Here is a 17,753-nt window from a genome sequence, read left to right as displayed (position 1 = left end):
AAAAACGATATCTGTGTAAATGTCAGCCGATAAAAAATTGCAGCACAGAAATACCAAAGATATTTTTTAGGTTATTCAGGAACACACCAGACGGACAACTTTATTTTTCAATGTACAATCTTCTGCTCTGTACATATCTTGGTCACAATTATTAAAGTGGCACTTGAAGGTCAGTTTACCAGGCATTGAGAGTTTAAAAAAATATGCTATCCAGTTGCATTATGGGAATTGTAGGCCATTGTGTTTTTCTCAACAACTATTGGATGGATTGCCATGAAATTTGGTACATATATTGATAGTAACTAGAGAATGAATTGTTATATCTTTGATTGGTATTTTTCTAGCTTTGCCATCAGGGCAAAACTTTAGTTTGTCCAATATTTGATTTATGGCCAAATACCTCCAAAAGTAATGACATTCCCATCAGCCTCAGCTGTACTTAGTGGTTATTGTTTTTTTGCACCTGTAAGCAGCTCCTCCATTTCCCTTGAGCATTGAATTGTGGGACAATAGACCTTTTTCACAGCAGACATTTTGGCATGTCATGGAAAGAAAAGCAGCAGGTGTAAATCATCAAATCAAAAATGCCTGCATTACATTTAGGTGAGCCAGTTCCAGGGTCCTGGTATTGTGCATGCTGGCTCACTAGGACACCTGATGGAAGTGAGCCATTGTGTTGAGGAAATTTGTTTCACCTGTGCTTTCCCTGCTATGACAAGTCAAAATGTCTGCCGTTTTTTTTCTTTTTTTCCAATGTGAGCATTTACAAAACCTGCTTAGAAATAGTATGCAGTATGGATCTGTGGAACAGCTAATGTGTCACTCAAGCTGACCAATCAGAACGACTTATAGATACAACTTGCTGGTTGTTCATTGAAGTACACTTTATTTTCAGTATGAGACAACAACAACAAATCAACATGCAAGTCTCCCTATCTCTACATCATGTTATACAAATAATGATTCTTTAGTTACAAAATATATAAATATTTAAGACCATATGTACAGAACATTTACATTACTACATCCATTAGTTTATTAAGTTTATTACTATATATACATTTAACAGGTATTATTATTTAATATTCTCATAATTATTATTATTATTATTATTATTATTATTATTATTGTAAGCATTATTATTTTTTTTTATCATTCTTAATCATCTAAGGGTAACTCAAAAAACAAGCATGTTGCAGAAGAGAAAACGGGACCATACCTGACGTTACTGTGCCTGAATGGTTCAAGGAGCAGAGGCTGTCCAGCGCTCTGTCCTTGGTAAAGCATGGAGAGCTGGCTATGTAGAGCACAAAGTTCAACAGACTATTTGTACAAAGTGATAACAGGGCTAGCGAGCCAACACTATATTCCAGCAGCATTTGAATTCCACTGAGGTAAACAATGACGTAGCTTGGAATCTAGCATGTAACGTTCACTATCCCAACACAATTTCTGGTTTGTCCACATAGAATAAGTTTCAGTCAGATTGCTGCAGTTCGACCAGTTTTACCTTCCTTTTTGAAACTGTAAAGGAATGGTTCAATCTCTTTGTAACATGAATTCAGACACACACATACATCATGGTATTTACCTTGACCATGGTATATTTAGTTGTCAAATTCATCATCGTGTTTCCTGGTACCATCAGATGAGTTGATCTCTATCATTGTAAACATTTCTGTTGTGTAAGCCAGCTGAGCTTCCTCTTATGATTAGATCATTTTGTGTAGGTGTACACAAACACTACCCGGTGTAGAGTTGTGTAAGCTTACAAGCACACAAAATAGGCCTTTTCTTTCTTCAAACCCAACACACACTGTCAACTGTCTCACTCTCACCTTCCCACTCCCTCTGTTCCACCTCTCTGTTGCTTTAACCATCTCCTTACCTCTCTCCCTCTCATCTCTTTCTCTTTCCTGTTCATCCCTTACCATCTCTTTGCTCTATATCTATGAAAGTATACAGTTTTTGCTCTTCCTCCTTTGGCGGGTGTGCAGCTGGCCATGAATCGGTCCGTGCAGAGGTCCGTGCAGAGGTCCGTGATGGGCAGCTATCCCAGAGGGGCTGTAGCGATGGCGCAGCTCTTCGTTGTTGATGTAGCAAAGCTGCACGGGCCGAGGGATTGGTTCACCCAGGAAATAACCCTCATCTCCCTCAGACTCGGAAGAAGAGGAGCAGCTGGAGCACCAGGGGTCAGCAGCCTCCATGTACCCATCACCCCAGCATGGCCCACCCAGCCCCACAGGATGCCAGCCAGCATTCTGCAGGGTGAGATCAGAAGTGGTGCGGGGGCAGGGCCGTTGGGGCTGCTGTCTGTACCCGCCTGGCTCAAGACCAAACAACTCCCGAGCAGCATTACCGGAGGGGAAGCGATCGTAATCCTCCTGGACGCGACGGTAGGGCAGCTCTACCATTTGAGCGGGCCGGTCCGCCACCAGGTGCAGGGCATTGTCAGAGCGGGAGCGGCGAGAGCGTTTGTGGTGGCGGCCACTGCGGTGTTGACTGTTACCGTGGTTTCCACGGTGGTGTTTGCGGCGCCTTGGTTGTGGCTGCTGTTGCTGTGACACTGGTTCCTGTCCATTGATGCGTCGGCGGGGCATTCTGTCGCTCATTGGAGCCATCCGCAGGTTTCCACTGCTGCCCATCATTCCAACACGACCTTTGCCGTCAAAGCCCAGCGGCTGTGGGCCATCCCAGTACTGCAGCGGGTAACCAACTCTCAGTGGAGCATACATGTTATTGGTGTAGGGGCGAGAGGAGGACAGCGACTCTGTGCTGTGGAACTGGACTGATGAGCTGAGGGTACCCATGTTGCTCTTTTCAGACACATTCACACCTGAGTCTTTACTCAGGTCGGGCATGGAGAACCTAGACAAATGCTCCTGACGCTTACTGACCCCGTCCAAAGAGTTACCTGTTGAAACCATAAATGACATGTCACATTTTCATGTAATTTGGCATTATATCTTATTATATCTTATCATACCATACTGTATCATTTACATCACTTTACCTGTAGCATTGGACATAGTGAGGGAATCCATGGATCCACGAGGAGTCTGTTCTAGAGGAGTGAGGGGCTCATTGAAGCTCATGGCATTGATGGGATTCCTCCTGGTCAGCGGGGGTCTGCCGTCTCTCTGGAATCCATGCAGGCTAATGCTCCTCTTGTCAGAGAAGCCCTGGTTCTGGCTAGACATCTCATTGAAACTCATCTGGGTGCGTAGCTTGTTGGGCCTGAACTCATCCTGGCTTTGGTGGGTCCAGTTTTCATTAAAGGAGTGGCCCCTCAGAGCAGCCATAGGGGTCCTCTTGGCATTGCCTTGTTCCTTTCCCCAGGAGTCAGGCCTCTTCCCTGGGTTGGCAGCAGTCTGAGCTGGAGGATGAGCGTTTGCGTTGGGATTGTAGCCCGGCCTGGGGTTACACTGACCCAGCAGATGTATAGGTGCTGGTGTGGGGGAGGGTTCCCCCTGGGAGCCCTCATAGACAGCAGGGACGTAGGGGTCATCCCGGCTCATCCACACCTGGTTAAGGCTTGGGGCACGGCTCGGAGTGCGGCTCGGAGTGCGGTTTGGTGTCCTGCTCGGGGTCTGGCTAGATGAGAGGCTTAACCGGTCCATCTGAACAGAGAGAGGATCAATTTCAGCAGACAGACGGTCAGGCATGGGTGGAGGAGCTGTCTGCCGGGCCTCGGCACTCCGCCGCTCCTGCTCCGTGTTCCTGCGCTCCTTTTTGCCAATCTTGGTGCTGTGGCGGGATTCACGGGAACGGGCGCTTTGGAATGCCGAGTCTGAGGAGTCAGACTCATCTGGATCCTGATGGTTCAAATAAAACAGATTAGTACAATTATTAAACTGTACATATGTATACAAACTGTTTTAATTAAACCACAAAAATGTAAATTACCATTACAGGTCACTTTTTAAAATATAACAATAAGTCATAATTTTGGTGACACACCTGTCCAGCGCTGCAGGACCGTGAGCAGAAGATCTGCCCCTGCTTTGGCAAGAAGGGGCGGCCCAGCAGAGAGCGCTTACAACGGGCACAGCAAAAACACTCCTCGGTTGCGTGCCAGTGCTGCCCATCATACGTCATCTGGCCTTGGTCAATGCCTTTGGTAAAATGGGAAAAACAAGCATAATATTATAACATGACATACCAGGAGCAAATTCATTAGTAAATACACAAGTGGTCTAGATTTAACTGCTTAAAAATTATAATGTTGTGATGGCAGCTATCTCTTATACTGCTTATACTTATTCTACAAGTCTGTGCAGTTAATGAACACAATCCACATTCTGTTGTAGCCATTAGCTAGTAGGTTATGTCATTAAGTGCTGAAATGGAGTAAAAGTATAAACTCCACAAAAACATTTGTGATTCTGTGCCCATACATGATCGCTCGATTTGTAAGATACATTTCACCAGCCCTGCTCCCCAGCTAGGGAATCATCTTCCACAGCTCCCATCTGGATTCAACATGGGAGCATCCTCTGAAACACACTCTTTCACTGTTACTGGAGCTTGGGATGATAATAACCATCCACATCTCACTGCACTGACTCCGCCTCCACACAGCTGTGGCACACAAGGCTCACTGAGCTGACAACACCCACACTTACAATAAATGCCTGTTAGAGGTTTTCTATGATTAAAAACATGTCCATGTGTTTTGGTAACAGTTCATATATGTTAGAGGATTTAAAGCCGCAGTAAAACGTGCTGTACCTATGTGTTCTCCACATGCGTCACAGTACTCTGCATAAAGGGACTCAAAGCAGTTGCAGCAGTGTGGCCGTCCGTCCTTCATGATGTAGCGCTGGCCACCGAGGGTGGTCTCACACTCATAGCAACAGAAGTGCTTCATGTGCCAGTGCCTGCCCTCTGCTTCAGTGCACTCATCAGCAAAGATTATCTGCATGATCAAGACATTACATTCATCAGCGAGGATATTCTACACAGACATTCAATGAAGATTTTAACTGGCTTTAAACTAGTTTCCATTACACCTATTTCAAAGATTACTATTATTGCTGCTGAAGAAGCAAATTCATCTTGGGTGGTGATGATGTTCAGTGCTCCATCCTTTGCTCATTACTATTTTCATAATATTTGTATGTTACCCCTGTAACATAAAAGTGGCTCTTAAGTTTTAAGAGAAACTCCTTGTCACACGTTGCATATGTCAGTGAGTTGTTTGCAATTCCACCAAATTATTTCCCCCCTCTCATTGTTTTATTTGGATAACTTTAGAAAATTTGACATCTGACATATCCCTAATAATGAATCCAATAACAATGATGATCTACACATTACTCCTAAATGTATTTTATGACATTCAAAGTGGAAGTTTTTCATATTTGCACATTTTCATATTTCAAGTAAATCCAAAACTATTGTTAAAAAAAGGGTTAGGGTTAGTGATCTCAGTCCTACAGAGCTTTTTATGAGTAAGGAAAATCAAATAAACAAACCTGACCAGTCTTTAATTAGTGCAGAGCACTGTGGCCAGAGTTTTTATTTATTATTATTATTATTATTATTATTATTATTATTATTATTATTATTATTATTATTATATCAGGCCAGCTTTCCACACATTTCAGTTAGAAAACAAGCAGACTTTCTGAGACATGGCAAGAAACATCTTTTCTCTCCAGACCAGTTTTTAACCACATCCAAGTCTCTGGGCTATGAACCATTCAGCCATTTCCAACCCTGAAGGGCTCGAGGCCCAGATAGGCGCACCTCATCACAGGCACAGCAGCGGGGTTTCAGCCTCTCGGCATGATGCCGGCCACAGAAGATCTTGCCATCATGGTAGAAGTAGATGAGATCCACCAACAGTTCCTCACACATGCTGCAGACGAAGCAATTCGGGTGCCAGCATTTTCCATGACCTGCCCTTGCAGCAAAAACAACAATGTCCCCTCCATTTATTTGACCACCACACTGCAGGAGAGGAGAAAGCGGAGAGGAAAGGAGACAAGAGGAGAGGAGTAGAGAGGAAAGGAAAGTAGATGAGAGGAAAAAAGAGAAAGGGAGAGAGGAGAGAATAGAAAAGGAATAGGAAGGAGAGATGAGAGGGGAGGAAACAATAGGAGAGGAGAGGAGAGAAAAGGAGAGAACACAACAGGAAAGGAAAGGAGGTGATGAGAGGAGCAGTAAAGAAAGGAAAGGGTAGGTTTAGTACAAACTGTAAGATGTGGAGAGGGAGGGTAAGAAGATGGTATTTGAAATAACTTTTAAAGATTTAAATGTTTCCTATTTTTATATCTCTTTCATCCATATGATGAAACATCAAAAAGAAGCCCAGACGAGCACAACCGAGAGTATAATTTTAAAAATGGTCTGAAGTATACAGATATATTAGATCATGCAATTTCTTTAGACATAAAGAAGCCTTAAAAAGTTGTTGGGTTGTCCATTGATATCTTCAATAAGTGAAATGGAGAACAACAGGCTAGTTGCTGATTTTACCTTTTCACAGATCGCCCCATTGATGGTAAGGGGGAAAGGACGGACGTTGCCTCTGCCCAAGCTGTCCTTCTTCCGTTGGTTGCTAAAGAGCTTAAGCTCTCGCTTCTCCTCCTCGTCCAACGAGTTACAATAACGCATCTGAACAACACGATTCATCATCAGGCATTATCATAAAAACTAGAATGCTAACTACTCAAAGTCATAACAAAGTAAACGTGTAAAAATTGAGAAATTTGCTTTGCTGTTTTACCTCATTGTCATGTGGTGGCAACTGGTGAAGCAGTTGTTTGATACGACATTTCTCTCCAGGGCTGTTTATATAGGGGACCTTCTCTTCTGGTAAGGAGTTATAATACTGATGCACCTGAAACAACATCAAACATGTGGTGATATTCAAATATTAAACCGGCATTCGTTGATGTTTTGGCCACTGTAAAAACAGTGACATATTGTCGCTTTATAAAGTTGAGATGATGAACTTGTTAGCAACATTAGCATTCATTTCAAGTTGTGTTTCTGGCCATGTGATGAAGGTAAGTTAAATATTCACTCTCTTTTTAGCTGTTTTGGTTTCCACTTATCCTCAGATAAATATTTGTCTCTTTAGCTGCTAAATGCTCCACTATGCTAGTTGCTAAGTTTGTCTCTATGCCGTTTTCCACTGAAAACAGCTGATAAAGCAGTGAGAGTGAACCAAAACAGTTCATGTGTGGCTGGAAAATCTAAACAATGAGCTGAAAGATGCACACAAAGACACCTTTTAAATACAATTAGTAATGTGTGATATATTATTATTATTATTATTATTATAAAATATATTGATGACAGTCACTTTACGTAAGATATAGTGCTGACTTGCACAGTGGTAACGGAGTCCATTATGCTGTGTTAAAGGTAGTCTAGTTTACATAATCTACATTATTTCATTAATTCATGGTGACAAACCCACCTAAATGAATCTAAAATTACTTTGAGATGAATTTATCATGGTCTTCATGCCAATTTAATTTGTTTTTGCTTTGCCCTCCATCATCACTGCCCTTGGAAATTAGTGTCTGGGATTCAAAGTGTGGCACAATGAGCTCTGTGCTGCTGCTGCTGCTGCTGCTGCTGCAGACAACCTTGAACAGCATCAGGTGCTCTACATTTTTAAGTTACTATTCACATTGCTTAAAGGAAATCTTTATGCTGGTATTGCAGTTAGAATTAACGATACAGTAGGACTTGGTATCTGTGACCTCCTTTTATTTTTGCAAGTTAGCGGGTGAAATAGAGAAAACCTGATTGGTGTTTAAGGGGTAAACACTCAAAGAAAGGAAAGCAATCTTGTCACTTGTCTCTGATTTTCGGTAAAACAGCCTGTGACACTGAGTGGTCTAGTGTTCAGTGCAGTGTAAAGATATATTTTGCTGAGGTTTTTGTGATCCAATTTACATAATCAGTGGGGTGAGAGGGAAAGAAACGTCTCTGATTGCTGCCCCTCAGCTTCTATATACTTGTTCTATTCTATGCTGTGGCTGTAGAGTTTGACACCGAGCCTTAGGCCAGGTTTGCAAGTCTGGGTTATTTGAAGTGAGGAACTTCAAATAACTATCTGCCTCTTCACATGAGGAGATCTTATTATGAAAGGAAACAGGTAAGCTTTAAAGTTCAAGTCCAAGTATATCACTGAATATTCAGTCTCATGCTGAATTTTTTGTATTTTATCTGGCTGCAAAAACACTTTCCTTAACAGCTCTTCTGTGTTTTGAGCTCATGGAAAACTTATCTATGGCTGCAAGTAATGATTATTTTCATTATCGATTAATCAATTAATTGTTTCTGGTCTGGTGAAAAATGCCCGTTGCAATTTCCCAGAGCCCAATGTGACATTTTCATATTGCTTATTTTGTCCAACTTACAGTCCAAAACCAGCAGGCATTTACATTTGAGAAGCTGTGATTTTTTGGTATTTTTGTTTTTGTAGAAAATGACTTTAATGATAATTATCAAAATTGTAGTCGCTTAATTTAATGTTGATCAACTAATTGATTAATTGATAAAGTCTCAGCTCTGTTTCAAATTATGAGAGGCTCTATCCCACCAAATCCTGTATTCTCAAGCTCTTAAAATAACTTTAGTTTTAGAAAATGAACAATAAAAATATGATATAAATAATATAAAGTATTATTTAGATAATATTATACTGATACAGTTTGTATCTGTATGTGAACCCCAATTTTGAGTTTGGACAGCTCGATAAACTGTAATGCATGAAATACTGATTTTCTTTTAAAATTTGAGTCACATTAATGACATTGTGCGGAGAGAAACCCAAAGTGACAGGCTTAAAAATCATTACATTCAAATGCATTAAGAAAGCAACAGGAGGCTACAATTGCCTGTTGGATGAGAGAGAATGCAGCCTCTTTGAGCATTCTGTCAAGATGGCTGACTGGAGAAAATGACTGTTATCAGCCCAGCCTGTCATCTGTTAACAGAGCCCTAGTGCTGCCCTTACTAAATAAAGACAAGTGTTTATACCCAATATAGCTGAACAGAACTGGACTCATCTTATGTCAGAACTTACAAAAGCAACGGACAAAAACAAAGAAATGATGAGGAAATATCTTCCTCTGGATGTGCACAATTGATTACATAAGCTTGGCCATGCATGCAATTACAAGGCATTTAAACTGCAAATGAGTCCAGACAGGGAATTGTGAAACCTGGATGCATAAACACATTGCCATTCATCCAAACATTCACCGACTCAAATTACTTCCATTCCTCTGGGTTTAAATTAGCAAGAATACACTAAAATACAGAACACATTGAGGCTTAGCATACCAAATTCATTAAATGGGAATTTTATATTTGAACAGTTCTAAAGTGACATATTACTCATATTTTTTGGAGAAATGTTATAATCATCTACTTCAGGGATCTTCAACAGGGGTCCTCAGCGTCAATGCAGGGGGGGCCTCCAAATTGCGTACAGAGTCATTTGAACTATGCCAGTTGATCTCGCCTCTAATACAGAGCAGACTCCCCAGACTAATGTTCAATCTTAAAAGATTGAGCTTGGTCTGGCAATAGCCAGACTATATTCACAGTGTATGCACAATGTCAAAGTGTCCCTGAGCAAGATACTGAACCCCAAGTTGCTCCCCGGATGCTGTATGTATAGCTGTACACGTTGTACTGTGTGTATGTGATGATTAAGAATAAAAAGTTTGATCGTTTGAGTTTGATGCAAAAAAGATATGTATAAAGGTTTTAGGCCTCCCTACACATTATTGTAGGCACATGTTTAATATGCAACTTTATTTTATACAACATGTGTAGTAGGGGGTCTCTGCTCCAACTCTCTTTAAGTTAAGGGGTCCTTGGCGTTGAAGACCCCTGATCTACTTGATGGTAATCAGGGAAATTGCTTATTGCTTTACTATGTGGATTGGGAGTCCACATACATGTTTGAATATATAAAAGGTTGACTAATACATATTTTGATGACAGAGTGATTGAGACGTTTGCTTAATTAATCTGTTCTTCAGACAATGCAATCATCTAATCAGTCTGTGGTTCCTTTTCATGATGTCATTCTTCTGTTAACGTTGTTCCTACACAGTGTCAGTTTTAACACTGACTGAAAAATGTCCTTAGAGATTTGTATGTCACCCCATGCCCTTCCCTCCTCTTCCCCCCTTTCAACTCAAAGAGACTAACACACCATGAAGGAGATTTAAAAACAATAATGATACATGGTCTTGTTTTCAGATCAGATAATTTTCCATCTCAGGATTATTAGGAAAATGCCACAGATGCTTTATAGTAATTCAATTCTTATGACCGATTCGGTTCGATTTGATACGGTCTGGCTATGCCGGACAAAAAAAAGCTTTAGCTAATGAAGCACTTATGAGCGATGGGAAAGGGGTGTCTACTGTGCGGGTTGAATATCTTTGACTTGAAAGGGAAGACTGTGGAGCTTGTGTACCTGCTCAGGACTGAGGCCGGGGGGAACCCAGGCGTATTCCTCCAGTGCACATCCAGAGTCATCATCAGAGGTGGAATTCCTCTGAAAGTCATACATCAGCTTGGTGATGGTCTTTTCCATCTCCAGAGACATAGCTGTCACAACATGCTCCTCTACACAAATCGCTTCAGTGGACACAGGTATTCCTGTTGAGGAAACAGACAAGAAAGTGAAAAGGAGGCAGAAAAGAAGGTTCAAATAAAAAGAGAGAGTAGGAGAGTGAGCAAAGAGAGAAAACAATAGGAGGTAACCAAGTCTTCTTATTAGTATTCCAGGGTATATGTGGAACATGCAGATTTAGATCCACTAGTGGTAAACATCAGGTGTACCAGGGCTATAGAAAAAAATGAATGTTATGAACCATACTTTTCTGTCTCGCATATGCACAGGAGAAAACATCAGTGGTCCAGCTCTGTAAAATGCATTCAGGGTATATCAAAGTGTCTACAGCCAAGCTAGAGCTGTACTTGGGCACAGTGGGGTTTTGCTTACGTCAGCTTGCTAACATGCATCTTAGTTTAATGTGCTAGCATGCTGATAAGCATTGGATGCAAAGTACAGCTGAGGCTGATGGGAATGTCATTAGTTTTGGAGCAATCTGGTCATAAGAAGTATTGGAAGCATTTTAATTTTGGCCTGATGATGGTGCTGGATGAATCTGAGCGGATCATGAATGTCTGTACCAAATTTCATGGCAATCCATTCAATAGTTGGCTGGACATTTTTCACAAAAACTGCTGGTGGTGCTAGAGGAAAAGTCAGGAGATCGTCAAAGTCATTAAGATTCATCCTCTGGGAACCACAAATGTCTATTCTAATTTTTGTGCTGATCCACTGAGTAAATATTTCCCTGGATAAGTGAAAAATCTGACCTGCTGGTGGCGCCACAGGTAAAGTCAAAGGATCACTTAAGTTACTGGGATACATGCTTTGGGAACCATGAATGTACAGTCCATCCAATAGTAGTCAAACAAATTCAGTCTGGACCAAAGTGGTGGACTGACAGACAGACCAGCATTGCCATCACAAAAATGTTAGTGGTCCAGATCTGTAATATCACAGTACTTTATATTAAAAAAAACGATCTGTACTAACAATGCATATTAACAATGCAGTCCCAAGACATTGTTATCCGGAAACGCTGCTGTATCGGCATTCACTGCTTTACTTGAATGAATAGATTAGAGATCAATTCAATCTCCTCCTCCTTCTTCTTTCTGTCTGAGAGGAGAACAGCTGCACACATTACTGACACATGAATAATTAACAGGAGTAGGTATCATCTCCACCATCAAAATATGAAAATGAAATGCAACTCATTTTACAGGCAACGACAATATTTAGTGAACCAGCAAGGAGAGAAACAATGACTTCTGTTCACATCTCATGGCTTGTTATTTTGAAAGCTGATGAGTGGAGAGATATTACAGTCGATTAGTGTAAAGTGTAGGGAAACAAAAAATTTTAACAGAAAAAACAGAGCTTAAGCAGTGGCCAAGGAACAGCAGAAGTTTCCATAGACAGAGCCAGTGAGTCAGCCTCCTTCCAAGCAGAGCTGAGTACTGTTCTCTGTATCTCTCTAAGATGGGTGCTGCTGATTTCTTTGTGAGGAGAGATCACAGGTATGTAACCTTGCGCCTTTAGCCTGGCCCAAGGCTGTTATTCATTAGTGTACTGAGGCTGAGTGAGAGTGGGCCTGCTGAGAAGACTGCAGCCTGTTGCGCCAGTCAGACGTCAGTTCAAATGTGACTTATGTTGGCACTATAAAATCACACCAGTGAGCTGCTCAAGAAACTGTAATTTTAACCACATTCTGGCATTAATATACATTTCACTTTCTCACCATCTGGGTAATAGGCTAAGCTAGCATTTGTTTTCATTTTATATCTTTTATAGTGCTGAAATTCACTTGATGTTTTTATTGTCAGAACTAAAGAAATAGGCTACTCAAAATATTTTGGGAAATATGTTTGTCGTTTTCTTTCTAAGAGCTACATGAGAAGATTGATACCACTCAGGTCTGTACGTTAAATATGAAGCTACAGCCAGTTATCTTAGCTTAGCATAAAGACTGGAAACAGGTTGGCCTGGTTCTGTCCGAAGTTAACAAAATCCACCTACTAGCTATTAGCCTACTATGTTGTACCTCATAGCTTCTCTGTTGAATCTGTACAAAAATGTAAGTGTAAAAATTACGATTTGGGTACATTGTGCACAGTGACTTCCTGGAGTCTCCACTAGTTTCCTGGCAACCTCACGGTAATGACAAGACTGCAGGAAGTTACTGCGCCTGGCCAAGAATTTTTTTCCCAAATTGTCAAACTATTCCTTTCAAACATTCCTAGTCACTTAATTTATAGTTTAATTTTTTATAGCTAAGCTAGCTGAAGAAAGTTGGTTTAGCCTAGCTTAGTAGGAAGTCTGAAAGCAAGAGGAAACACAGCAAGCCTTAATCAAAAATAATGCCTTCCAGCAGCTCCAAAATTGCCTTATTTATGCTATATATTGTATATTGTATGTTAACAAGCTAGCCACAATTACACATCTGAGTTTTGTTCAGATATGGGAAAGTGTGCAAAGCTGGCAAGTTTACTATGACATAACTTTCAAGAAGCAGCTTATGTTCACTGTTGTTTGTTAAGAAATGGCTCCAATCTGTATAAGCAAACTGCCCATTAAGCAACAATGTCTTGTTTGCTATGTTTACAAGTGTTAAATACACAAGATACAATGTGTGTATATACGACAGCTTTGGAAGGCACTTTTGGTGGAGTTAGGCGAGTTGTCTCCCCCTTGCTTCCATTGCTTGTGCTAAGCTAGGCTAAACATGTCACAGAGCTTCTTCTGACCACAGAGATGATCTCATCCTCTACCTCCAGGTAAGAAAGAGTGTATTTCCCAAAATGTCAGAATATTTCTTGAAGTCAAGTTTGCCTAATGAATGTGTTTGACCAAAACGTTTTTTAATAACCCTTTTTCACAAAGGACATGTCATAGCAGGAAAACCGCAGGTGTAACGAATAACAATAATGATGGCTGGGGCTATTGTATTGTGCATGCTGACTCTGTGACATGGCTTAAATGAAAAGGGGCCATAATTATTAGCATGAGTTTTACTTGCTATGACAAAATATCTGCTGTAGAAAAAGTGCTAACATTTTGGAGGAGTCCACTACCTTCTTTTTTAGTAAGTTTAAAAATGTATTGTAGATAAACTACAAATTTATACTAAGAATAAAGTAGCCATTTTGTTTGTGAGGGCTAACCCTCTGTGTCTCTATTAGTAAAACCATTGTGAAGAAATTCATTTGGCACACACAGTTAGATGGAGGGAATGACAGCCTCGCTGTGTACACCAGTGCTTTGATTATTGGTCCCATCACACCCCACTTATTGAGATGTACTCTAAGTCTCTGTGCATTGCTAAACAAAGACACAGCGTTCGTGTCAAACAGTTTCAATGTAATGAGTCGTCTTTACACCCTAACTTTTGACTGTATGCACATTCAGCTGGTACAGAAGGCTGCTGATGAGTGTGTGACTTTTTGACGTAATACACACTCGCCAGGCTGACTGGCTAGTCATAACACACTCCTCTGTTCTTGCCCAGCAACACAAGGAGAGAGGAGAGACAAGTTGTGAACTTCTGTTTCCTGGAGGAGGCATACTTTTGGTTAATTCATGCTTCAGAAAGAAGAAGTGGTAATATATTTGGGGAGAAAATAACTATTTCAGTGTTATTTTGTAATTTTCTACTTATATTCATCTTAACAAAGCCATACTCTGACGACTGAGGGTTGATTTTGCTGACTGCATGGTCTATTAATATATATATATATATATATATATATATAATTATATATAATTTATATAGTTAATTATAGTAAATCATGCAGCACTATCATTTTTTTAAATAGTAATCTTATGATGTGATTTTTTAGGAGTTTATGTCCATAGAATACAGTGCTCATTCGATGTTAATCATTCAGTGTTTAAATGTTGTTGTTTTTTTTATTATTATTATTTCATCAATTGAGAAAGTAGGATAAGGAATGGAGACACACTTTAAATACCATTATTAAGTTATTTCATTTAATGCCCTCAATTCAATATATTTCTTTGGTAAAATGTGACATGTTGAAAAGTATTAAAACATTAATTGAAAAGCTCACAAAAGGTAAATTCAGTGATAGGTTTGATGAAAGCACCAGTGTCTTGTAATTAAAAATGTGTAAAGGTCTACAGCAGAAATGGGCAATCATGTGCACTGCTGGACCAAGAGATAGCTCGTTCTTTTTCCAACTGATCAATACACTTTCAACTAGATGGACAAGCTGATCAGAAAAATCACCTGGAGGAGTGTATGGCCAGAATAAAAGGCTGCAGACTCTCTGCTGGACATGCAGTTTACAATAATTACTAACATGTTATAATCTTTCTTGACCTTGGTCCCTGGTTTTTATTCAAGTCTTGATCTTTAAACCACAATGACATCCTAATTAGCATCATTGATAGCAGAGCCACTTTCTGGGTGCCACGTTGTGCCTCGGATGTTGCTAAATAGCCAAAAGACATTTCTCAAAATTGTCTTGTATTTAAATCATGTTTTTATTGCCATGGTAATGTGAAGAGGAATGATAACCTCTCTCTGTGGGGTCATACTGTAGGGATAATTGCTTTAGAATTTTTACAATGAAATATGAATATTGTCTGAACTGAACAGACAAAAACATTTCATTTATACACTGATATAACAAGTCTTCACCGTACATGTAAAATAAGTATCATAATATATATTTTCATGTTTTATTGCCTCACAAAATAGATTTATTGTGGGTCTTTTGACACTGGACAACTGAATTCAACCCTTTAATGTCAAAGTGAAAGCAAGAGTGGCTTTCTCTTTGTCACTCTCCCATAAAGAGACTGGCGAAGCACCAGTTTTGTTGTTGTATGCACAGTCGCTTCAATCTGAGCCTTTGAAGCTTGTCCTTCAGAGTTGTTGTAGGTCTCTTGGTGGCCTTCGTCACTACTCCATGTTGCATGTTCCCTAAGTTTTTTGAGGACACCCTGCTCTAGGCAGATTTACATTTGTGCCATACTCTTTCCATTTCTTAATGAATGGATGAAGGAATGAATGAATTAATAGGGCTGTGTGATATGGCCAATATCCCTTATCATATAGGTCATTTCATAACAAGCATTTTATATCACGATATAGCGTGTTTTCTGGTAATTCAATACATTTATAGTCTATATGAAATAACCACATGGTAAAGCACATTTTGACATTTGTATACTCCTGTGTGTATTAATACTTATGAAATAAAACGTATTAAGTATTTTCTCATTTTATTAAGAACTTTAGTGCAAAATAAACATAACGTGCAAGGATCAGTTTGACCGCTGATAGCGATAGAAACCATACAGAAAAATATATGATATACATTTTTATATTGTTTAGTATATATTGTCATATCGCTCAGCCATACTTAAAAGGGTGTGCAATTGTCTTGTATCAATCCCCTGAGTTGCTTGGCGTTTTGTTAAGTTACTGATTCACCAAAAGTTGGACATTCCAGATGCAGGTGTATCAGTTTTAACACCTTCACTACACACAGTTGATCTCCATTTAACAAATGATGTGACTTCTAAAACAAATTGGCTCCACCAGTGATTATTTAGGTGTGTCCTATTAAAGATGGTGAAACATTTAGTATTTTATATGTGTAATTAACAAAGATCACTTTGTAGAGATTTGTTTTCACTTTGACATGCAATTACAATTTTTTCAACCTGGACCATATTTTCCTATGCATTTGTTTGTAAGTGACTAATGTGAACAAAGATTGTTGAAATATGGTAACTGGCGAACTGGGCTCCAATGCAATAGGGGAAATGTGCACTGTCAATTTCTAACCACTAAAAGGGCTGTTTTGCCACTGACAGGCTCATATTATTATTATTATTATTATTATTATTATTATTATTATAAGAGTCGGATTATATTATGGAAAGATGATGAATTCTCGTTCTGAAATCTCACAAGGTGACTTTCTGGAAGACAGAAGTGTGGTACGTGAGTTGGGAGATCCGGGGAGTTTGTTGTTTTGGAGTACATAGCTTTTTCTTATCCCAAAGATTTTCAATTGTGCATTTCTGAATTGTGCCACTGAAATGTCAAGCTACACTTCGCGCACCTTTCATAGACGTTACCTTTGGACACGGACAGGATGAAGTAGAGGCTAGTTGTTCTAAGGCTACAAATGGATCCTAATACTCCAGTCCATACACTGCGCCTTGCAGACCATTGGGTCTGCAGTGACCAGTTTGACCGGGATGACTATTGCCAGCCAAAGAGGAGAAGAAATATTTACCAAAGCACATTTTCCTAAAGAAAAATGCTGTTCCAAGAGTGGAGAGCTGCAGACAGGGCGGGAGGTAAGCTAATGCTATTAGCTAAAGTTACTGTTGACCTGGCATCAGTAAGTAACACACCAAAGTATGGCAGGATAATGGCAACTTATCCATCTTTCCATAATGTAGTATGGGTGTTGAAATTAATCATTGCATTGATGCATCGCAGACGTGGACGATTCTGCATCGATGCAGGGACAGACCATAATCGATTATTGCCTATTGATGTTACTTGTTGATTTTCCGGTCGCTGCTTTTCTTTGGTTTTGCCTTTTGTCTGTTGTGTTTAGACTCAGCTACATTTAGGAAATGTCTTTTTTGAGAGCAGATACAATAACAAGAGGAGTTGTTATACATCTGACTGCTTGAATTTGTTGATGAAAACCATGTGTAGCAATAAATAATAATTTTGAGGAGGTGACGCCTGACGTCGGTCACCTGAGGTGACGGTGATGCATCGGGATATCAAATCGGATCGAATCCCTGACAGGATAATCGTAAACGAATCGAATCGTGAGACCAGTGAAGATTCACGCCCCTATAATGTAGTCAGACAATAATAATAGTCTGAGCCTGTCAGTGGCAGCTCGTTTCAGTGTTCTCGCTCAATACTGGACGAATTACAAAGATTTGTGTACAATATCACATTTGTTCACACAAATGCATGGGAAACAGGATCTAGGTAGACAATTATAATTATTAATCTTTTTTGAAGGAAGCCTGCTGCTTTTGGAGTACCTCACTTTAGGTCATTGTAATTCATTAATTATTGTCTACTTGACACTTCTCAAATAATCACAATCAAGTGATGAGTTTAGTTCGAGAGACTAGATTT

The 17,753-nt window shown here is 39.9% G+C and overlaps 1 protein-coding gene across 1 annotated transcript; it reads right to left on the bottom strand.

Moving 5' to 3' along the window:
- Positions 1 to 1,919: 1,919 nt before the first annotated feature.
- Positions 1,920 to 10,594, bottom strand: LOC144520325 (prickle-like protein 2). Its single transcript, XM_078253996.1, has 8 exons — positions 10,463 to 10,594; positions 6,734 to 6,847; positions 6,484 to 6,621; positions 5,752 to 5,955; positions 4,732 to 4,918; positions 3,961 to 4,115; positions 3,014 to 3,815; positions 1,920 to 2,914 (listed from the first exon to the last, which is right to left on the bottom strand). Exons 1-8 carry the CDS (start codon positions 10,592 to 10,594, stop codon positions 1,950 to 1,952), a joined length of 2,697 nt encoding a protein of 898 aa, XP_078110122.1. The 3' UTR covers positions 1,920 to 1,949.
- Positions 10,595 to 17,753: the final 7,159 nt, after the last annotated feature.

This window comes from Sander vitreus, chromosome 7, assembly GCF_031162955.1.
Source record: "Sander vitreus isolate 19-12246 chromosome 7, sanVit1, whole genome shotgun sequence".
NCBI classification, from domain to species: Eukaryota; Metazoa; Chordata; class Actinopteri; order Perciformes; family Percidae; genus Sander; species Sander vitreus.
Note: the sequence above shows the minus strand (reverse complement) of the source record. Positions and strands in the feature narration are given on the sequence as shown.